This window comes from Aythya marila (genome assembly GCF_965140915.1).
Source record: "Aythya marila genome assembly, chromosome: 5".
In the NCBI taxonomy this organism is placed as follows: domain Eukaryota; kingdom Metazoa; phylum Chordata; class Aves; order Anseriformes; family Anatidae; genus Aythya; species Aythya marila.
In genome coordinates, this window is record NC_139046.1 from 34,065,750 (window position 1) to 34,086,529 (window position 20,780).

At 36.9% G+C, this 20,780-nt stretch overlaps 1 protein-coding gene across 2 annotated transcripts in view; it reads right to left on the minus strand.

The window, feature by feature from the left end:
• The window catches only part of TMEM87A (transmembrane protein 87A), a 24,182-nt gene continuing 3,402 nt past the window's right edge, over positions 1–20,780 (minus strand). The window contains exons 3-20 of one of the 2 annotated variants that reach the window (XM_082761673.1): positions 19,536–19,633; positions 18,495–18,611; positions 16,859–16,912; positions 16,694–16,750; positions 15,235–15,385; positions 14,429–14,490; positions 12,403–12,586; positions 11,363–11,462; positions 10,590–10,683; positions 9,326–9,398; positions 8,194–8,298; positions 6,935–6,993; positions 6,575–6,678; positions 6,147–6,220; positions 4,928–4,989; positions 4,277–4,332; positions 2,916–2,946; positions 1–1,984 (exon numbers count right to left, since the gene is read on the minus strand). In XM_082761673.1, the coding sequence (XP_082617799.1) occupies positions 1,943–1,984; positions 2,916–2,946; positions 4,277–4,332; positions 4,928–4,989; positions 6,147–6,220; positions 6,575–6,678; positions 6,935–6,993; positions 8,194–8,298; positions 9,326–9,398; positions 10,590–10,683; positions 11,363–11,462; positions 12,403–12,586; positions 14,429–14,490; positions 15,235–15,385; positions 16,694–16,750; positions 16,859–16,912; positions 18,495–18,611; positions 19,536–19,633 (1,523 nt within the window). In that variant the 3' untranslated portion in view covers positions 1–1,942. Of the gene's footprint in view, positions 1,985–2,915; positions 2,947–4,276; positions 4,333–4,927; positions 4,990–6,146; positions 6,221–6,574; positions 6,679–6,934; positions 6,994–8,193; positions 8,299–9,325; positions 9,399–9,955; positions 10,032–10,589; positions 10,684–11,362; positions 11,463–12,402; positions 12,587–14,428; positions 14,491–15,234; positions 15,386–16,693; positions 16,751–16,858; positions 16,913–18,494; positions 18,612–19,535; positions 19,634–20,780 lie in introns of both variants that reach the window. The other variant, XM_082761672.1, reaches the window with a different exon arrangement.

A 20,780-nucleotide genomic window follows, 5' to 3' on the forward strand; every position in this document is an offset into this window, starting at 1 on the left:
GCCTTTCTACTCTTTGCCTAGCTTTTATTAAATAGTATATACAAACTTCTTTTGTGCTTCCAATAGAGAACATTTTGCCTTGTCTCAAAAATAAACACCCCAAAACAATAGGACTTAGAGGAAAAAAAACATTAAATAGTTCCATGTTGCTTTCACAAAATTTCTTCTCCCCAAGGGGCACGGAGACTGCCTGGTTTCATCTTTATCAATTATGCATAGCGAATTAGAAGTCGACGTGTTTTCTCATTAAAGATCCATCCCCTTTAGGCCACAGGTAGATGCTGGGGGACATACTCCCAACAAATCTTGGAGATGCAGCTGCTATAGGCTCATTTTTTTCTCTGCCCATCTGCTGACAGTTTGCTGCCTCCACAGCACAGCTGACAGAAGACACTGAACTTGCGCTTCAACTACTCTACTGTAAAGTGCCATGTTCCAGCATCAGTTGCTGATGAACTAGAGCTAAGCCCCCCCCTCTTTACAGTGGAATCAAGTGCAGGCACACATTCACTTCTGCTGACATAGCTGTGAGTGAAGAAAAAGAAAAGCTGACTCTTTAAGCCCTTCCAGCAGTACCCACAGTAGTTTGTCTAGCAGCTCCCTAAAAGTCTAGTTCTGCTGACATGTACTTGGTAATTGTCAGATGTAAAGATTACAAACCCAAATTAGAGCTTTTATCATACAGTCTACATCGGGTTTCCAGGTAGAAGTTTCTGCAAGTAAAGCCTCCGCAGCCAAACAAAATATAAACAGAAAACTGTCCAAAAGCTCTTTTTCATTTGAAAAGGAGAAAAAAGCAATTGTATAGAATAAAAATCTACAGCATTAACTTAAACACAATGATCTTATCAGAGTACCTCTTGGCCAAAGGGACCAACTGGGACAGGAAGGCCATCATCAAATCACTTCCAATAGAGGCAATAAACAGACATTAGAAAGTAAAGTATCCCAGCACTGTGTAGTCCCATCCAAGCCTCTTCCAAGTAAACTAAGTGGTGCAGCAGTGCTGACACACTCTGGAAAGCAATGCCATCTTCTCATAAAGGAGTGTTGACTGGGTGGTGTGAGATGTTACACATGGAGGGATGAAGAGGTTTGCCGAAATGTCTAGTTAGTATCTGCTTAACATGAATAGTCAAGCACTTGTGGAGCATTGCAGGAGTGGGTTTGGTTTTTCTTTGTTATATTTTTTGCTTTTTTTAATTAAACCATGCAACACATGGAACGTAGGGGCAAATATTTTTTCCAGGCATCCACCACATTGCCGGCAATGAGATGTGCCACAACAAGTGTTAGCTCTACACAACTGTTACCTACAGGTCAATGGCATTTTAAAATAGAAAATCTCTTACACAGTGTTATGAATAAAATTGCACTTGATTTTGTTAAAAACTCCTATCCCTGTAACTTTTCCAAATATCTCTTTTCTGATGTCTTAATTTTCTTAGTTAAGGGGAGCTTCTCTCTAAAACCTCTCATTCATGTTGGACATGCAACACAGAACAGCCTAAGCCCTTTCCTACCAGAAAACAACTCTTTTGTTTCTTCAGTGCTTACTTCTATCTGTTCCCACCCTCCACCAAAAAAGGTAAAGGCAATTCACCTGCACGTTGTCAACTTTAACACTGAAATATAAACTCCTCAAGCAGACATTAGGAATTTTAGTTTCACAGATTAAATATTTGAAAAGTTACAGAAGGTGCTGGAATAGTACACATTTAAATTGCTTAAAAATCCAAACTTGCAGCAACTTTGTAATTTCAAAATTTCCAAATGGTTTATCAATGTCCTTGTGAACTTCTTCCACAGCAAGACATCCTCGTGACAATAAAGCATCAAACTTCCAAGGCTGTGATCAAGAAACAAATCAGCAGGATGCACTTGCTCCACCAAGCAACTTTGAAAGAGGCGTCTCCACTTCCAACAACAAAAGCCTTCTCCTTCATTCCATTTTGGACCTTTCGAAGTGTGTAATCATTCTTTCCTGCAAAATAAAAAAAATCCCAATTCTGTCATTTCCATCAATAGAAATATATTACTCAGTAATAAGGAGGTATGCTACGCACATTCACAACAAATGCACGCTCACGTGCACTTTACCACAGGAGTGCAACTTAGAGCAGGCAGATACACCTCTTCTTCTAGAATGAAAAGTTACACCCTTCCACCCACAAGCTCTTCATCCATAGGATTATAGGGTATAGGTCACATCATTCACGCATGTCCACATCACAATTTCCACTACTGTGGAAGTAACTCTTCCTAACCAGCTAATGGCTTGTGCTCTTTGCTTCTGCTCCACAAATGCTTAATACAGACTCCCCTTTCAAACATTTCATTTCTTCTACATTTATTATACTGCTCTTTAAATTGACTGAAACCTCTTACAGTATTTAACAGTATCTTGATGCCAAGAATATCTCTGCAACAAAAAGTTCTAACAGTATTCATTACCCACAATGTTAATCAAAAACTTTCTCCGAGCCATACAGCTCACTTGCTTTTCCACAGCATCGTATGTCTCCGTAAGTATTCAACATAACAAAGAAAGGAGGAGAAACTAAGACTGGGAAAACAAGAACTAACCCAGCATGGAAAAAAAAATTGCATAGGTACAGTCTTCAGCAGGAAGGGCTTGTAATCCAGAAAACAATGGTTTCTTTCTGCTTAACTGTGTTCTTCAAGAAGGTACAATGATCCCTGAAATTATGAGTACTGCAAGCAGCAAATCTTTACGACTTACTTGTATTCTTAGAAGCTGTAACACAGTTGTGCCCACTATCCCTCCCCTTGTATTTTACTACTGCACTGCCAAGATCAGATGCCAGTTCTAATAAGCCAAGTCCTTAACAGCTGACTCCTGACTCCTTTGGTATGTCAGAAGACTGTTTTGTACTAAAGACTTGTTTACTGACCTCATCTGAATCCAGAAGAGCTGGAAGCGCACTGCAAGGGAAACAAAAATTGTTAATATGGCTAAAGCACCTACTGAGAGCGTATGTTGACAACTGTTCTCAGCCTTATCTTCTACCTTAAGCTTTTTAGGGCAAAGGAGAGCAGTAACAAAGACAGACCTTTCAATTAAACACATAGAAATTAGAGAAATACACACAAAAAGAGGAAGAGCCCAAGCAGTATCTTATCAATGACCTTCACAGCTTAAACATTATTTCATCACAGCTTCTGAATTTCTCATTATCTTCTGAACAATTTCCATGTTGCCAAGAAACAAGTTGCACACATAGTATCTTACCAGTCTGGCTCCAACTACAAAAGGAGCATTTTGCAATACAGAAAAAATGTTACACCACACAGAAAACATCTACAATATGAAACATTTACAATACGAGACCTTGTTATTAGAAAAATCCCACAAACCACACAAGCTACACTGGTACCATAGCCTTTTCAGCTACAATGACCTCCCACCTATGTACTGGGATCTCATCTCTTCACAACCATGATCAACATACTTTAAAGAACAGACAGTGAGCCTTCCTAGCTTACACCAGTCTTGTCCTTAAGGAATCCTACCATTCCTCAAAAAAAAAAAAGTGCTAGACTAGGGAAAACACATTGAATTGAGAAACTGCACTTTCCTTCACTTGAAGCTTGATTTCTTCTCTTTAATTGACTTCAAGCAGAAGAATTCTACTTGAATCTAGACTCTATGCCAAAATTCACTGTTCAGATTTGTGAACATGAAGCATCTGTCACCTTCTGTTTTGCTATGAAGAATTTAGACAGACACTGACCTTTTTAGGATATAAAAAAATAGTATTAAAAGCAGAACAGATATGGACTGCACATACAGTTGACTATATTTCCAGAAGCATAAAAATGACTCAGATGTACCAAATCAAGTACAGAGCTAAATGAAATTCCACGGTTTACATCCAGAAAAATACTTGAATAAATTTTCAGAGCACTGAACAAAAAGATGGGGTTCGTTTGTCCTTTGCTTTCTAGATTTGTTTTCTTTATCTTTAGTGAAGTGCAAACAAATCAGTCTGTGGCTCCACAGTCAGAGAGGGTATTCCTTGAGTCAGCATGCGTTCAAGTGGCAGGAACTACAAGTCTGACAGACTGCAGAAAGCCAGGTGGTAGCACGCTAAAAGTCATGAGGCCAAACCCAGGCTGAACTCAGTATCTGTTCATGTAAATGCAGCATGTTATAGGAACACATATAAGTTATAGGAAGTTATAGGAACACAAATATATTAGAATGCCCTATGTCCGAGGAACCCACTTTTATTGTGACTACAAAAATACTCACACATCAGTCACCGAAGAAGGAACATTCTCTTCTACCCACTTCAGGTCATCCTCCTGCTACAAGTGCAGAAATTAAATGGAAAACAAGAGTCAGTTTTCCCAAAATGCTGTCAGATACAAACCTTTTTCTTCTCAGTCTACTTGACGAAAAGCCTTCAAATTGATTTCTGAATTACAGAGAAAGTATTCCAATAGGAAAAAAACTAACTTGCTAACAATTTAGATTAGATTTTGTAATACTCTAATAGCTACTAGGCAAAACAGGCCCTCACGACATCATTTACAATAATACACACACCACCCCATTTGAATAACTGGTCAAAAAGTCTCAAAATTAGAAGGCAGTTTATTTAAAATATGGTTCAGCCTCCCTGTAAGCCTGACAAAAAGTTTTATCTATATTGCATCGTGCAAGCATTCCTGAAGAACAGACTGCATTCTAAATTCTCCATTGGCATTAATAGGAAGTTACATGAAAAGCCTTTACAGAAGTTCTGTAAAGCAAGTAAACACACATGTAATACTTGGACTCACTCCCATTCTAGAGCAAACCTGGAAACCCATATTTATAGGCCAAAAACTGTATATTGTGAGCTACTACTAGGGGCAGCCAAAAGGGCTACATTCCTCTAGGTGGGGAGGACATACTTACAGCTTTGTTTGCTTTCACATTCCCATTTGGTTCTTGCTTTGTACTTCTCATTTTCATTCCTTCTGTAGACAAAAGAAGGGGAAAAAAGACTGTAGTAACTAAACTCTAATTGCTCAGAGACTGTACGTGAAAATGTTGAGTGTTCATCTAATCCAACGATTAAGAAAAACAAGTTACTCATTAAGACAACAGTTTTTCCTATTTGAAAGGCTTGTGATGCTTTATGAGAGGTGGAATACTTTCTTGTCCTGAATTTTGCAGTTTTACCTAGAAAATATCAACTTCTACTCCTTTTCTCTAGACGAGACATAAAAAGCATAAAGCTCAAAGACACAGCTGCTCAGAGAGGCTGTGTCATCTCCCTCCTTGGAAATACTTCAAAAGCCATCTAGACATAGATGGTCCTGGGCAAGCTGCTCCAGGTGACTGGAGCAGAGGTCCTTTCAAACCTCAGCCATTCTGTGCTATACACAACTCCCCAAATTTGTTTCACCTCCTGACTGCTGAGCAGCCTTGTTTAAGAGCTGAGAAGCAACACACATCTCCCAGCCTGGCAGACAGCCAATACAGCTGATTTAATACAGCTGATTTGGCAAACACATTGAGGAGATAACACACTTTCTTAGCTCTCAGTAAATCAAACAGCACTGATATATCCCAGCAAACTCATTTCAGGACAGACAGCAGCAGTGAGTATATATCACCCTACCCTTTTTATAAAATGGTTTTGTTACAAGGACAACAGATGTACGGAGATGGGAGGCAGAGGTTATTATAGTAGGAGAGGGTGAATGGACAGAAAGGTGCCACCTTGTGTTATAAAGCAGGACTGCTTCAAGGCCCATCTATATGTTTACACTGGACATTTCTGCAGAATTCAGAGAACACGTAATGCATATGATTCTTTAAATTTTAAGAAGAGGAACTGCATGAGCCCATTGTCTAGCAAAAGTATTTGAGACCTTTGTCATCACATATGGATTTTTTTTTTTTTTTAAGTAGATATAGTAAAAACAACCATAACAGCATCTTCAGTGTCATCTGAAAACCCCAGGATTAAACATGTAATGTAAATGCTAAACAAAGCCAATATTCCTCTGCAACTGCATAAATGAATGGCAACAAGCAAGCACGTACTCCACTTTTACAGCTGTTACCTGTTGAAATAAAAAACAGATGTTTCCAACGCAAAAGAGGTGGAAAGAAATTTTGCTCTTACCAAAGCTTTCCTTCAACATCGGCTCTTTCTGCTCATCATCATCCTCTTCTTCAGACAGCGGTGAGAAAGCAAACCTTTAGGAGGGAAGGGAAGTTATAGAAGAACATGTATTGCCACCTAAAAGAGTTATTGACGTTCACATCACTTAATTATTCTGTGTAACACATTGTTTTGGAGACCTATGCTCAGCTACATAGGAGTTCAAGCAACTTCTTTTCAACTAAGGTCACCACCAAGTACAGATTGAATTTGAACTATGTGACTTCTTCCACCTACTTTTCTCAGGCCCTACATATATTGTTTAGTATCCTATGCTAGGATGCTATGGACCAGTATACTGCAACTGAAGTCATCCCTGAGGACTTCTTTGGATATACAAGGATTCCCGCAAAAATCCCGTTTTTTGAAACAGTTTAGAAAAGCTGAACCTTTGGTTGTTAGCAGATGGTCTCCACAGAATCATGATGACAAAAAGGATCATTGAAAACAATAAGCGCCAGATAGCATCATCCACCCATAGCTCCTGCCAGTCCTGTCAAGGAAAACAGCAACAGAAACAGAAAAAGTTGAGAGAAGTTTCCATATCCCAAGCTCTTTCCAAGGATGAATTACAGACATCTGACAAAGAGGCTCGCTTCCTTTAACTGTGAATTTTACCATATGGTATGCTACTCTAGACATAATCCACAGAAAAATCTGTTCCAGAATCCCCAGTCTCACCTCTTACACTGCCAAATTTAAACTTATCAAGAGGCACCAACCACAGAAAGTATTCAGTATAAGCTCACCGATTGACAGTCCACCAGCCTGAACTTCATGGTTGTCCAGATGATAAATACAATGGATGCTGCAAGATTAAAAACGAACAAGCTACTTAGTACTACTACAAAGTATGTTAGTGTTTGTATACTACTAACAGGGTTGTGTTTCCCAAACAAAGGGTGAAGAGTTAAATAGTGAAATTCTTGGAAACTAATTCATTAGGTTTGGAAAACACGAGATTGCCTTATTGCACTAACCGTATCAAGATGTTTAGGCACAGTCCAGAGTATTTTTTTTTACTGGTTCGACAAACCAGAGACAAAAGGCATAAGTCAAGCAGAAAGTATTTTAACCAAAATCCTTACCCCTATTTACTGTTCTTATATTCATCTACTTTTCAAACCATGGTTTCATTATTGGTTGACAAACAAAAGCTACCTTGAAGTAACTGAACATTTGATCCATCTGAATGGATAAGCATTCAGATCTTGACACATAAGAGTCTCAGTGCACAAACTAAGCTCTCACCACAGTTTTAGAAGGTGAGACTTCCCTTTGTTAGAGAATTCTACAATGACTAAGAACCAAATGCTACAAGGAATTTAATCAGAGCTTTCAATTAAATGAATGCTGCTGTTTTTTTGTTTAAAGTTAAAAAAAAAAAAAAAAAAAAAAGAAAGTACAGCGGTTAGAAGCTTTCTGCTCATCATGTAGATGGCATTACCAAATACATGAAAGAAGCAAAGCAGCACTGAGATTTATTCTTGGAATTCGGTTTATCACTCCTGTAGAGAGGCTGAACCTCTCTCTATTATTCTTTCCGAAAATAAGCAGCACATTATGTTACAATACAAAGAATAAGTTTTTCCAAGAGTCACTCTAGTCGTCACCTAAGGAGGAAGAACCACCAAAAAAATGATCTCAGTAATGCACAGCCCAGAGACACCTTAAAATTCCATACTACATAGTGATACTGTGATTTTGGTACAAACTACCACTGGGACGTTAATAACACAGGATAAAACTGCCAGGTGCAAAAGATTATTAAAAGGAACAAAAGCACTCCATTCTAACCGATTTGCTGACTAATAATCTACTACCTCTTAAGTATCAACGTAATACTTGACAGCAACCCACAATGAGAAATGGCTCAAGTGTTATTTCTAACATTTTCATTGCATTTACAGAAAAGTCACTAAACTGAAAAGTCTGCTTTAGTGAGCAAATTGAGCTATATATGGAAATAGCAAATGCTCTTACATGGTTCATGTAATTTTCTACTTACCTGCTACTGCCAAGATGAGTGTGTTGGTAAAGTGCCGATACAAAGAGAGTTTCACAACATTCCTTCGAAGTTTTAGCAGTTTCATTGTTTGAGTCAAGCTGATGAATATGTATGGAAAGTCAAGGAAAACCTGAGGGAACAAGCTGGCCACAGACTTAGGAGAACACTGGTCTTAGGAACAACAGCTTCCCCCCCCCCGGCCCCAACACAGCCCTCTAAAAATATAGACCAGACTCACAGTAGAAGAGAAGGTCATCCTCTGGCAGTGATGCTAAACAGCTGGATCTATCCCTTTCATGCAATTTAATCACTTTAGTAGCCTAAAGCTTTTGTCACACCAACATGCTATCCTAACACCTATGTTGGACTATGGTCCACTCCTCCACAAAAGGCGTCAGATGTCCTTCTGATAAAGGGAAAAAAAAAAATCAAGGCAATAAAACAAGTTGCTAGAGGAGACACTGTGATAAGAGAAACATGGAGCGGTCATAACTGGGCAGCAATTCATGTTTTAAATCTTTTTGCAATTGACTTTAGCTAAAAATGCTTTATAAGGGGGTTTTGTTATGCATTGCTTTGAGGTCAGCATTTGACAGCAGTTGCTCAAGTTACAATATTATGGATATTTGGATGCAATATATCGACACTGAAAAGTTAACTTTGCGCCATGTTGTCACGGCGCCATGTTGTCACATGTCATGTACTTCAAGATTTACCTTGAAAATTTACCTGAAAGTTACAAAAATTTCAGGCTTGTTGTTGCTAAGAAGCCTTTTGTCAAAAACAAGTGGCCTTCTCCCAAGGTTATTACTGTTGTACTGTTCAAGTGTCACATTAGAACAAATTAATTTGATTCTTTAATAAACAGAGACTGATAACTGACTTAATTAGTTTGTTTAGTTAGCCAGTAGATGTGTTAGAGCAGCTCTTGGTTTGCTTTGCACTGGCTGAAGCAAAAGCTTACCTGCACACTCAGTTATAGAGTTTCTATTAACTTCACTAGAAGTAGAAGGAACATATGCTTGAAGCTCATTTAAAAAGGAAAAAAAAAAAAAAAAAAAGTTCAGCCAAAACAACTCCACAAAAAATAAATTTGAAAGAAAACACACCCCACCAAGTAAAATAGTGAAGGATATCCACCAGCACAGGGCAGTATCTAGGAAAGCCAGGGGAATAAAAGCCAAGGAGGCAAGATCATTCTGGGCCTGGAGACAAAGAAAGAGCCAGTAAGAACAAACCGAAAAGGAAACAAGGCATAGAAGAAATGAGTAGTGTCAGGCTATTTTATAAGAAACCACAAATACTGCACCACAATGCTCCCGAGTTTCACTACAGAAATAGAGGGTTTGAAACAAGTGTTCATCCTGATGCACAGAGGGGTTTAAAAAGAACAAAAGCAGACTACAGCACAGTCAGTTCCCAATTCTCCACCAGCAAGGCAAGAACTACTTTCCAGATGAAGTTAATTTAGCACTGTTAAAAAGAGATGATTGTTGTGATACAGTCTGGCCACTTCTGTTATAGAAAATCAGCAGTCAGCTTGTTAGAAATGTAGTAATGAACTCTTCTACATCATCCATAGAAGAACTACATGCTCCACCAGTATCTATGGGTTTTACTGAAAGTGGCAGAAATTGCCTTTGTGTATCCATGAAAAACTAATGAAGTTCCAAATGACAAAATCAAACCGCTTTTCATTGCTTTTAAAGTGTTAGACATAAACAATTCTGCAAGTTTTTAACATTCTGGAGTTTATGAAAGGATATCCACAAAACAATACAGGCATCAATCAAGGACAGGGCCAAGTTTGCTATCAGAGCCACAGTGTCATAGAAAAACTGAAAAAGTACCAAATATATGACGTGTTAAATACCTTGTCCCAAGATATCAAAGAAACAAACAACAGAAATTCACACCCTGAGATGCACTTACAGATTCAAACAAGTATCAGCACCACTCACATGCACTTCCCCAGATCCAGCCTCAAAAATTAAAGGTTTGTTTGGTTGTTGTAGTTCTTTTGGTGTGTGGTTTGGTTTGGGTTGTGTGTTTTTTTTTGTTGTTTTAATATAAAAAAAACATTATGGCTGAGTGAATTAAGCTGTACATTTATGTCTGGATCTAACTCAATACCCCAAGATCCATCCCCACCCAAACTGAATGAAACCTGGCTAATCACAAAGTTATGAAAATTATTTAAAATTTCACAAAATTATGCACTGATGCATAGAAAAGAATCTTAAAACCAGTAATCCCATTAATCCTCATCTACAGTCTGAGTTTAACCACTTCACTCTGTGTTCTCTTCTTTCAGCATAGCCCTGGGACTCTTCATTGGTATATAAGACAGTAGCATCTGCAGTATACGGAAAGAAAAAAAAGCAGCAGTTACTGACCCCTGTGACTCTAAGAACACCTTCCATGCCGGAAAATAATAGATAAAGGGCTCCAGCCATAACTACTTTATGAAGAGTAACTCCAAGGCGAGGCCTGTAGGAAAACAAAGAGAAGTTTAGATTAAGTGCAGAAGAAGAACGAAGTCACATCAGCTTGAGTCTAGTGTAAGGCAAGAGGCACATAAGGCACTACTAGATAAGTGAAATAATTTTATTATGGTGCTATAAGCTTATGACATGGCTAAGGAAGAGATTGGTAACACTTAACCTATTTGGCTTTTTATTACCACTACAAGAAGCCCCATACCTTCTTCCCAAGTTCCGCCAAACATACTTCTACTTGCTGGAAGTTCCCAATGCCACATGAGATGTTATTTTACCACCTGATACAAGATGAGGGCAGACAGATGAACAGCTCATCTTGTCAGCAGAAATCTCCTACAGCAGATCCTCAATACCAATTCATGACCTCCCCTATTTCTAGAAGCTCTTCCTTGCCCAAAAGGGGCATAAAAAGCTCCCACTGCAGTCAGTGAAATATCTCAATAGTGAGACAAACCTACTCAACAGTGGTGAAGGCAGGAGGATGTAAAGAAGAGCAATCCCTACATCAAACTGTATGTGTATGCTGACAGATCAAAAAGTCTGGAGCACCTAACTTCTAACTAGCAAAGTACAGGGAGATGAATACTACCGTAAGTCATGAAAGAACAGCATTGAAAAGACTTGTAATACAATCAACCACACTCCACACCTGTAACAAAATTACTCACTTGACTATTCCATATCCCAGGCTGACTATAATGACCAGAGTTCGAGCCAGTGAACGTTTCACAGCAGACAGCAGTTCTGCCAGTATTAGTGCTCCTTGTACTACCAAAAGCAAAGAGAATGAAGCTAGGTTATGAAAAATGTAACTTATGGTTTTACTGAATACTGCATATGATTGTAGTATGACAGCAGACACGGTAAGTTTCAGGAAGTAGGCTGTTAAATTTAAGTCATTTTATTTCCCACATCGAGAGCAAGCTTTCAGAAAACACAGGTCTCTTACTGTTAAAAAGGAACAAACAACACACACACACAAAAAAAAAACACAATAGCACATTAGTGAAAAATCAAGTCCAAAGAAAGTGAAGAGCAAGTGATCCGTAAAATGTTTATCCACAAGATCAGTCTGGAAGATCTTCCACGCAAGTACACCATGAAAACCTTCTGCACTGTGGGTGTGACTAATAAAAAAGTCATAATGAAAGTTTACTTAACTTCATTTGCATGCATCCATGCTAAAAAAAAAAAAAAAAAAATCAAAAATAGTATCTCAAAGGTGTTTTATTTTGAGGGAGAGAGAGATTTGCTTAAAATGAATTATTAGGCTGTTGGCTGAAAAAAATCAAAAGTTTATCTGCAATGCTGTCATGATAAACAAGGAATTTCAAAGTCTCCAAGGCTAATACCAGTTATAAAAACTGAATTACAAACTACACTTACGAAGTCCTGTTTTAAAGCTCAAGCAAGCATTACAGTGAATACTTTCAAGAATCTAGCATTCTATATTCCTGAGATACTACATTCAGAAGTCAGACACAGTCAAAGCATTTTAATTTTAGAGGAGCACAGGTTGTCAAGAGATGCTAAAAAGCATCGTATATGAAAAAAAATGAAGAAACTCTGTTCCCTGTTCTTTGTTTTGAAGCAATCCTCAAGTAATCACATACTTGCAATGCATTTGTCACCCGAATTCAGTGTATGTTAGCATAAGGCTTTAGTGCTATGCTCATCAATGAAATTGCAAACCGCAGTTGTTACCTACCTGATTCCCCCGTGTAGCGGATATTCTGGAACTCTGCATAGAACACTGCTTTCTCAAGCATGCCCAGGAAGATAACTGCACCAATCCAGAACTGGATCCTCAGGAGATCCCGCCAGTAACACGCTGACCACGCAAGCCATAGAACCCCGAAGAACACGTACACAATACACATCACCATGAAAAACTATTACACAATGAGAAGCAAAAAAAAATAGGACCCTTAGACCAAAAATGAGAAATACAGGTGTAAGATAACTCTACTTTCTCACCAAGAATATCAACTTTTAAAGGTTTGAAACACATTGTCACTGTAATAGAATCTGGAGAAGACAAATGAAGCAATCTTGTTTCTTCTAGTTTCTTACTGAGAACAAACATTCAGAGAAACTGAATTTCTGAACAATTTCTCTTGAAAAGCCATCTGCCAATCTATTCACAAGCAATGTTTAAAGATAGTATCACATGTTACATGTTCAAAAAAAAAAAACTTCAGATAAGAGTTTTGGCAAAAGATCAAGTACCAAAAACCCTGCGCCTTCTCATACATTATTCTTTATATTACTAGCTTCCTTGTACACTTAAAATTAATACTCTGCAAATGAACTTAGGAGTCCCCTTTACACACCATTCCACAGAACAAAGATAAACAACTGATGGCTCTACTTCCTCTGTGCAAATAATTTGACAGCTCTCAAAAGCTAATTTTTAGCCAACTCAGTTTTTGACCAAGCTTTCCTTGGTCAGTCAAAAATCTGGAATTGAAAAAAGAAAGCCCCAAATCCATTTAAATGTTATCATCTTGTGATTTTTCCAATCTAGCATTATGTGCTTCAGATGAACTTTCATAGTGTATCTCCTATACTGAACAATTAGCTACTACAATGCTACTCAGTGCTGAATTTTGTAAATCACAGCAGCATACCAGGGCAAGTTAAGTTTCCACAAAGCACAATCAAATTGAAAAAGAAGGATAAGAAGGAGAGAAAGATATGAAATGAACAGCAGGAACTACCTAACCAAAGTATAGGACAGTGATAATCAAGGACTCTCCTCTTATAGAGGGTGGTCTGTATTTTTTTTTTTTTTGTCTGTTTGTTTTGTTGGTTGGTTGTTTTAAAGTAAGCAAGCTCTAAAGTTGGCTGCAAGATTCTCTGAAACCTTCACAAACTGAAAACATCTCCCTTCGGAGAACAGCTTACTAATCCTTAACGCATTTTCATGCCAGAGTGATCCACGCAGTTCACATGTTAAGGATCTAGACGTCAGTTCACATTCAGACATTCTGTTACAGAAATATGTAGACAGAAACCTTTTTCTAGACTTGACACGTGGGAATATTCATACCAGTGAATTATTTGGCAATAGAACTGCTGAAGCTTTCACTTCTGCAGCGAGTAAAACATCTGGTTCAAAAATGCAATGAGGCTCTCCTCTTTAAAGGCTACTTGCCAATAGTCAGCCTACAGTTCTTACTTGTTACTGATCCCCAGCTAAAGTCTGTCTGCACTAGATAAGTTCTTTCATTTTCTTAGCCTCCTCAAAAGAAGCAATTAATGATCAAGTCAACAATCCCTCTGAAGGGGAATTAGCTCTTTGTAGTGCAATTATGCTTTCATTGTAAGGCAGTATTGAGTACGTTATCATGGCATGGAAGACAGCTGGTGGAATAGGGAGATGAGGCTACAAAATAATAAAGTAATGACAAAGGAAAGGGTAGCTGTAAGCAAAGACATAAAAGAGCTACTTTTCTAAGATATGAGCTAAGGAGAAAAACAAACATCAGTAAAACTGCTCAGTTTAGAGTTAACGGTACCGCTACCTTCTGGAACGACAAACTGATAGGCTTTGAGTCAAATATCTGCAATTTGCATCTGTTTTCTCAATCCTATATGCAACACAAAAAAACCCTCTGCTAAAATTAGTTCTTCTAAGCTACAGGCTTTGTATCCTGAAGTATGGAAGGAGAGTATTTGAGATTTACATCCACTGACAGCTTTATAGGTCAAAGAAAAGCTGGTTTACTTACAATCATCAGAGGATAGTCTGCAAGTGATAGATACTCATATGGCCCCTTCAGTTCTACTGTCACTGTCAAAAGACAATACAATAACCAATTTAAACAAGAAGCAAAAACAGGAAGCCAGGATAAAGTACTTAAATGATTTTTCCTCGAGTGTAAAGAAATAAAAATCTTCACATGGGCAAGCTTTTAAATTTAACTTAACCTTATTTGATTAAAATACAAGATTCATAACACATTCAGATAATTAGATTATATTAAATCCATTTAATATGCACCATTACTGATTAACTTATGGTAGCACTTAGAGTGAAAGTACTTTGTGCTGGAGATTTCTGCGTAACAGTGAAGTTAGAAAACACAGAAGTTCCAACTTATTGTAAGAATTTTAGAACTTCGCTAAAATTTGGATACATTATCAATACAGTTAAATATATTATAATAAAGATCATTGTTGTCACTTTGAAATTACATATTCTAAACTATTTAAGCTCTTTAATATAAGTCACTGTGTTGGTCTGGATATTAAATACCAAACCTCAAAATTGAACTACTCAGGATTCTTCCTTACTTCCATCATTACACTGACAGACTAAGAGCCGTAGGATCTTCCAAACACTAGCAATCACCTATTTTCTTAAGATGAAGAGTTGTGGTAGCTACTATTTACAACTATATAAAGCAAAAGATAGTGTCTTATGAAAAAGAACTGAATAGTATGTATTAAGAAGTACCTTCGAACACGGGCAGAATGACAGACATCAAAAACTGCAATATCTATTTTTAACTTACTGTATTAATAGCTATCTTACTTGTGAAGAGCTTCTCTTTGACATTTGAGGAAGGTGTTGTTTTCTCCGTTCTTTTAACTTTCGTAGTAGAATCTTTTGCAGATATAGCTCCAATTTGTACAATAAATATATATGGCCCATCTCGCCAAGTTTTAATAACAGCATTCATTTCCTGAAAATAAAATGTCTACACGTAGATAACACACCAAAAAAGGAACAAACAAAAACAACAAAAGCATGTTCTCCATAAATGAGTGATATTTTCCATGTAAAAATATTAAATTCATCTCTTGCCAGGCCTAAAACTTCTTAATATATATTTTATATGCAATTTCTGAATGTACTTGTGAGACATAATACTGTAAAGTTAGTCTGACACAATATTTTTAAGAGTCTAGATTTTAACCTCATACCTGTAAGATTCAAATCCTGCTAGTAAACTAAGAATGAGAAAGCTTGCCCAGACTAAATATTTGCACCATAAAACAAAACACAAAAGAGATTTATTTTGAGCTCCAGTACCCAAAACCATTAGTTCCACAACTGAGAAAGTTCCAGCCATCTCAAAAACTGCAATAATATAAGAAGTTAAGGTTAAAACTAAGACTACCTAGACATACACTGCTTACAAGACCATTGTAGAAGTAGCACAAGACTTTATAACGGCCTCTCCAAGAGAACGTCAGTATTAAAACCATGCATTTCTACTACAAATCCTCCTGCCTACAAGACCTAAAGCAACCAGCATTTTATGCGTCAAAAAAGTTAATGCTAATATTGACTGAAGTTGAAATGCTTAGTTAAAAACATATTAAGCTTCGATGAAAATATATTTTTGTACACTACTTCTGCCTTTAAAATATATCCATTCCTTGCTGCATTGATTCCTTATTACTACAGTCACGCACATTTACATTTTAACTTTAAGGTAAATGGTCCTGTTAGTACAAATGGAGTTAAGCATATTTTCTTTGTTGGCATCCAGGAAATGCAGTGTGAAGTTGATAATTCCTGGCTAAGGCTCAATCAAAATACATAATATAAATACTAACAGATTTGAAACCTCAAAAGAAATCATTCAACTTGCTAGGTACAATATTTTAAAAGATTGACTAGGCCAAGATGAAAACAAATGTAACCCCTAAATATTAGTGACCATTAGCGATCACTTAGATCATATCTCTGATTACTTACCTTAAAGCTAATATAGACTACGTACTTTAAATTACTTTTTTTTGGCAAGAATTTTATTTTTTGATTTATACCATCAGTTTGAATTGTTTGCATTACTTCATATATGTACCCCCAAATAAACGAACAAACAAACAAAAAACACACACACACACCACACCAAACACACACAACTTCACTATACTTGTAAACACTGGTAGTTTTCTCTAGAATAAAAAATATAAAAATAATAAGAAAAAAACGCTGGATTCCACATTTTCGACATTACATTTAAATTCAATATACATACAGTTTTATCTGCCACCATTGTGTGATTTGCTGCGCTCTCCTTCTTATCTTTTACACCCTTAGAGAAAAAAACAGAAAAAGGATAAATCAGTAGGTCAAAATTCTATTTCACTCCTACACTCATTCATCAAAAAAAAAAACAAACAAACAAACAAAAAAAACATACCTCTTGTTTCTCAGGTGAGAGAGGCTCTGGATGAACAAATTCTTTATAGAAAATCTGAAAGATCAAAAAAAAGTACATCATTTATAGGCATTACAGTTTAATATGGCATTACTTTACCAGAGCAGTAAATTTGAGTTTAAGGAAGGATTATCAGACAAGCAGTATTGAATAGCTTTCATTTCTTTAAATCAAACAACTGTATTTGTGGAAGGAATACTACTACTTAGATAATACTGTAATTTGAGAGTTGCTTTCTTCCCCCCTCAGACAACAGGTCTCTATTTTTAGAACTAGACTCTCAGACATGACAGCAGCGAAATTAATTTCTTTCAAAATAAGAATCTGTTGACTATCTCCATCACTAGATGAAATCTACACAGACCCAAACAAAATCTGAAGATTTCTGCCTCAGTCTATGGAAAAAAAGAAGTCCCTAGACAAGTGGGTGCTTACTAGGGATCCAGATTCTGCCAACTCTCCTGAATTTGAAATTTAATGACTGAAATCTCCTGACTTGAAATCTAATGAAATTGCTATACCACAAGAAACAAAGCTGAACAACCAAAAGGAGATGTTTATGTCAAACTTCAGAAATGAATACCTGGGAAGAATAACTTCTGTTAAAAATTTCAGCAGACTTCAAAAAGGAATTGGAGGTTTTTAAAGACTTAAAAAAACCTGCTTCACCAACTTGAACATTCAGTTAAGTAGATGCCTCAGTTCACATTACACATATAAGCCCTCACAAGCTTTTCTATAAAACCACAGAAAAACAGAACTGACATTTCTCATATTACTAAAGACAAAAAGCAAGCAGCATACAGATTTAAAAAAAAAAAAAACACCTTTCAAGCCATCTTCACATATCAAAGGAGTTAGAGGCTTGCAAGAGACATCATTAAAACCCTTTTCAAGTCACATTTAGGCACACATTTTTCTTTAAGAAAAATGCTAGACTCAATACTTAGACAATTTGCAGTACTCATTATCCACACCCCTTTGTCTAAAGGGGGAGTAGTTCAGTAAAGGCACAATGCTGTCCACTTTACCTTGAATCCTTAAGTACACCATAAAACACAGACGATTACATTGGCACTGTCAGTAGTATGACTGCACGGCTTCCCCTGGTGATATATATCTTCCCTGGAGGCTATGTTTGCACATTATGTCACATTTTCTTGTTTCTTCCATTTGATTTGTTTCAGCTACTTTTTGCACTAGTTATTTTTCATTTTTTAGGTTACTTAACACTGATAATATTTATTTTGCAACATACTTATTTCTATTATTATAAACGATCATTATCTGAGCAAAAGTCCCAGTCCTTTAATGACCTAACTTCAGTAAGAGATTCACTCTGTAGCCAGAGACACACGCTCCTCTTCTAGCAGTAGACTTCTGTAGGCCAATTCTTAGTGTTAAGTGAAATAGGAACATGGAACACAGAATCACATATGGAAAGAAGCACTGGGCTTTAAAGTGCAGGGCTTTTTCTCTGACAAAAGGGAAACAGGGAAAAAGTACCTTCAAACCTTCAGAGGTCCTCACATAAGCTAATAATGCACTTAACAGGAACTATCGTCTTCTCTGTGTTATTGTACAATAGAACAGAGTGGAATAAGATTTCTACCCGTACCTGGGGCCTGAAGAGCTCAGAGCAATTTGAAAACAGTAGAGAAGCTGTGGCATAATATCCTGACCAACCCGGATGTTCTTCAGATGTAGTCCCAAAATAGTACTCTGCCTGTTCTTCCTGCCAAACACAGAACAGAATTTACATTGGCATCCATTATATCAAATGTTTCATCTGAGTAGGCAGCTGCAAGACCTGGGAAGTGCCAAATCTTCCCTCTGCATATACTCCTGAGCAGAATTTATTAGGATAAAAGCCATCATGCCCACGCATGACTAGTCTTCCTCCATATATTTTTGTTTATATATATATACATATATAAATATATGAAATATTCATATATACTATCTATATATACACACACAAATAGTATATATTATTCATATATTATATACACACACACAAGATTTAAGTATTAATACCCAATTGAAAATAAATAAATCTCAGTACTCCTACATGAGAGGTGCAGCAGCCAGTGCAAACTCAAGTCTACATGAGCAAACTCCAAATCATTCTGTTAAAGGCCTCAGTACTGTGCCAGGCTAGTAGTTAACCACTATCACAGTTAATATTTTAAGTAAACAAGAAAAATGTATTACATTTTGTATAAGTCAATAATACTTACAATATGCATGCAGGAAAGAACAGAATTAAGAATAAAGCATCTTATTTTTTTTTTTTCTATTTGCTGTAATTAATGTTCTCATCTAACAGATAAACTCACCCACTTCAGTTTAGAGTTGATGTCCTTATTTCAAATTATGGTTTTAGAATAATTCTGATAAATGCCTCTACCTTACTCAAAACCCAAAAAAGGTCAGTAATTCCAGACAGCTGTAGACCAATTCTTCTCTCATCACCTTCCCACTGATACAGAAACTTCTTCCCACTGATACAGAAACTACTAAAGAGATGCATCTCTTTAGGCCTACCAAACAAACATGACACAAGCAAGAAATATCCAATCCTCTCACCCCCAGAACTGCTTACTCACCCCCAGAACTGCTAAAAATCATAACCCATGTTTTTCCACACAATTCTTACCCCAAAATTGAAGACTTCATTGTAGCAATCAGAGTATCTTAAGTACCAAGTAACGTTGTAACCCTGGGAGGGATCACAAGCCTTCTCATCTCCTTCAACTAAAAAGATAAGAACATGTAAGACAACCTTTCCATGTCATTCTTCCGTTCTGTGCCAAACTACTGTAATTAAGTTTAAATGCAAAAAGTAAAACAATAGAAAAACAGTCTCCTCAAATAATCCACTAGTGTTCAGTGAAAAAAAAAAAGGCATATGGAAAACAGAATTTGACTACAACATCACATTAACTCCATTGAAGAGCTGAAGATCATTTGGAATTATTTTTTTCTTGAGACAACCAGGGATATCCCAGCAACTGCAAACACCAAACAAGATGACAGGAACTCCCAGTGATCGCAATACACAACATTATTTCCCTTTCTAAGACACTTGGGGGGACATAGCAGGTGTCTAAAGCTAAGAACAAGTTAATACTAAAGGTGATTTGCACAGAACTGAAATACACCAATATTTGAATAATACCTAAACAAACTGATAACACCACCAAGACAGTATAAGGAAACGTAAAGTTTTGCAAGTCAACATCCACCCCCCACTCCCAAAAGACAAACAATCCATCCATAAATTAGCTCACTGTCAAAGCTGCAATGCTACCTAAAACCACAATAACGCAACTTTTGCCATTTTGATATTAAGACAAATAGACATGGAAGATGAAACACAAGATTTTATGTACTTCTGAAACAAATATCATGACAAAATGTTTCATATCTCATACCAAAACTAAAGTCTGATGAAGAAAATTTGATGTTGAGAAGGTAAACTTCACACGTAAACGAAATGAGTAGTGATTGTTCAGTCTTGGAAGAGCCATTTACTCATTATATTTCAGTTTTGCCACTCAACAGATGGCAAAACAAGATCAATGAGTTGACAGTATGTTTCTAGCGCTAATAAATCCCCACAACTTCACAGTGAAGGTTTATCTCAGACTACACACCCACAGGTTTGTTACATGTGGAGGACTTTCAATGAACATTTCCCTATTGACCAAATGAGAGAAAAAATATCCAACTAGTTAGAAGACCCTGCCAAGGAGCAGGAACTGACTTTAAGCCATATGACTTCTAAACCTAAGGAACTGTAGCCCTACGTATAGAGCTACAAACTGAGTCCCCAACGCCAAAGATTAAAAGAAAAAGAAAGAATGCAAAAAGAAAGCAATCACTGAAAAATCTAACAGTT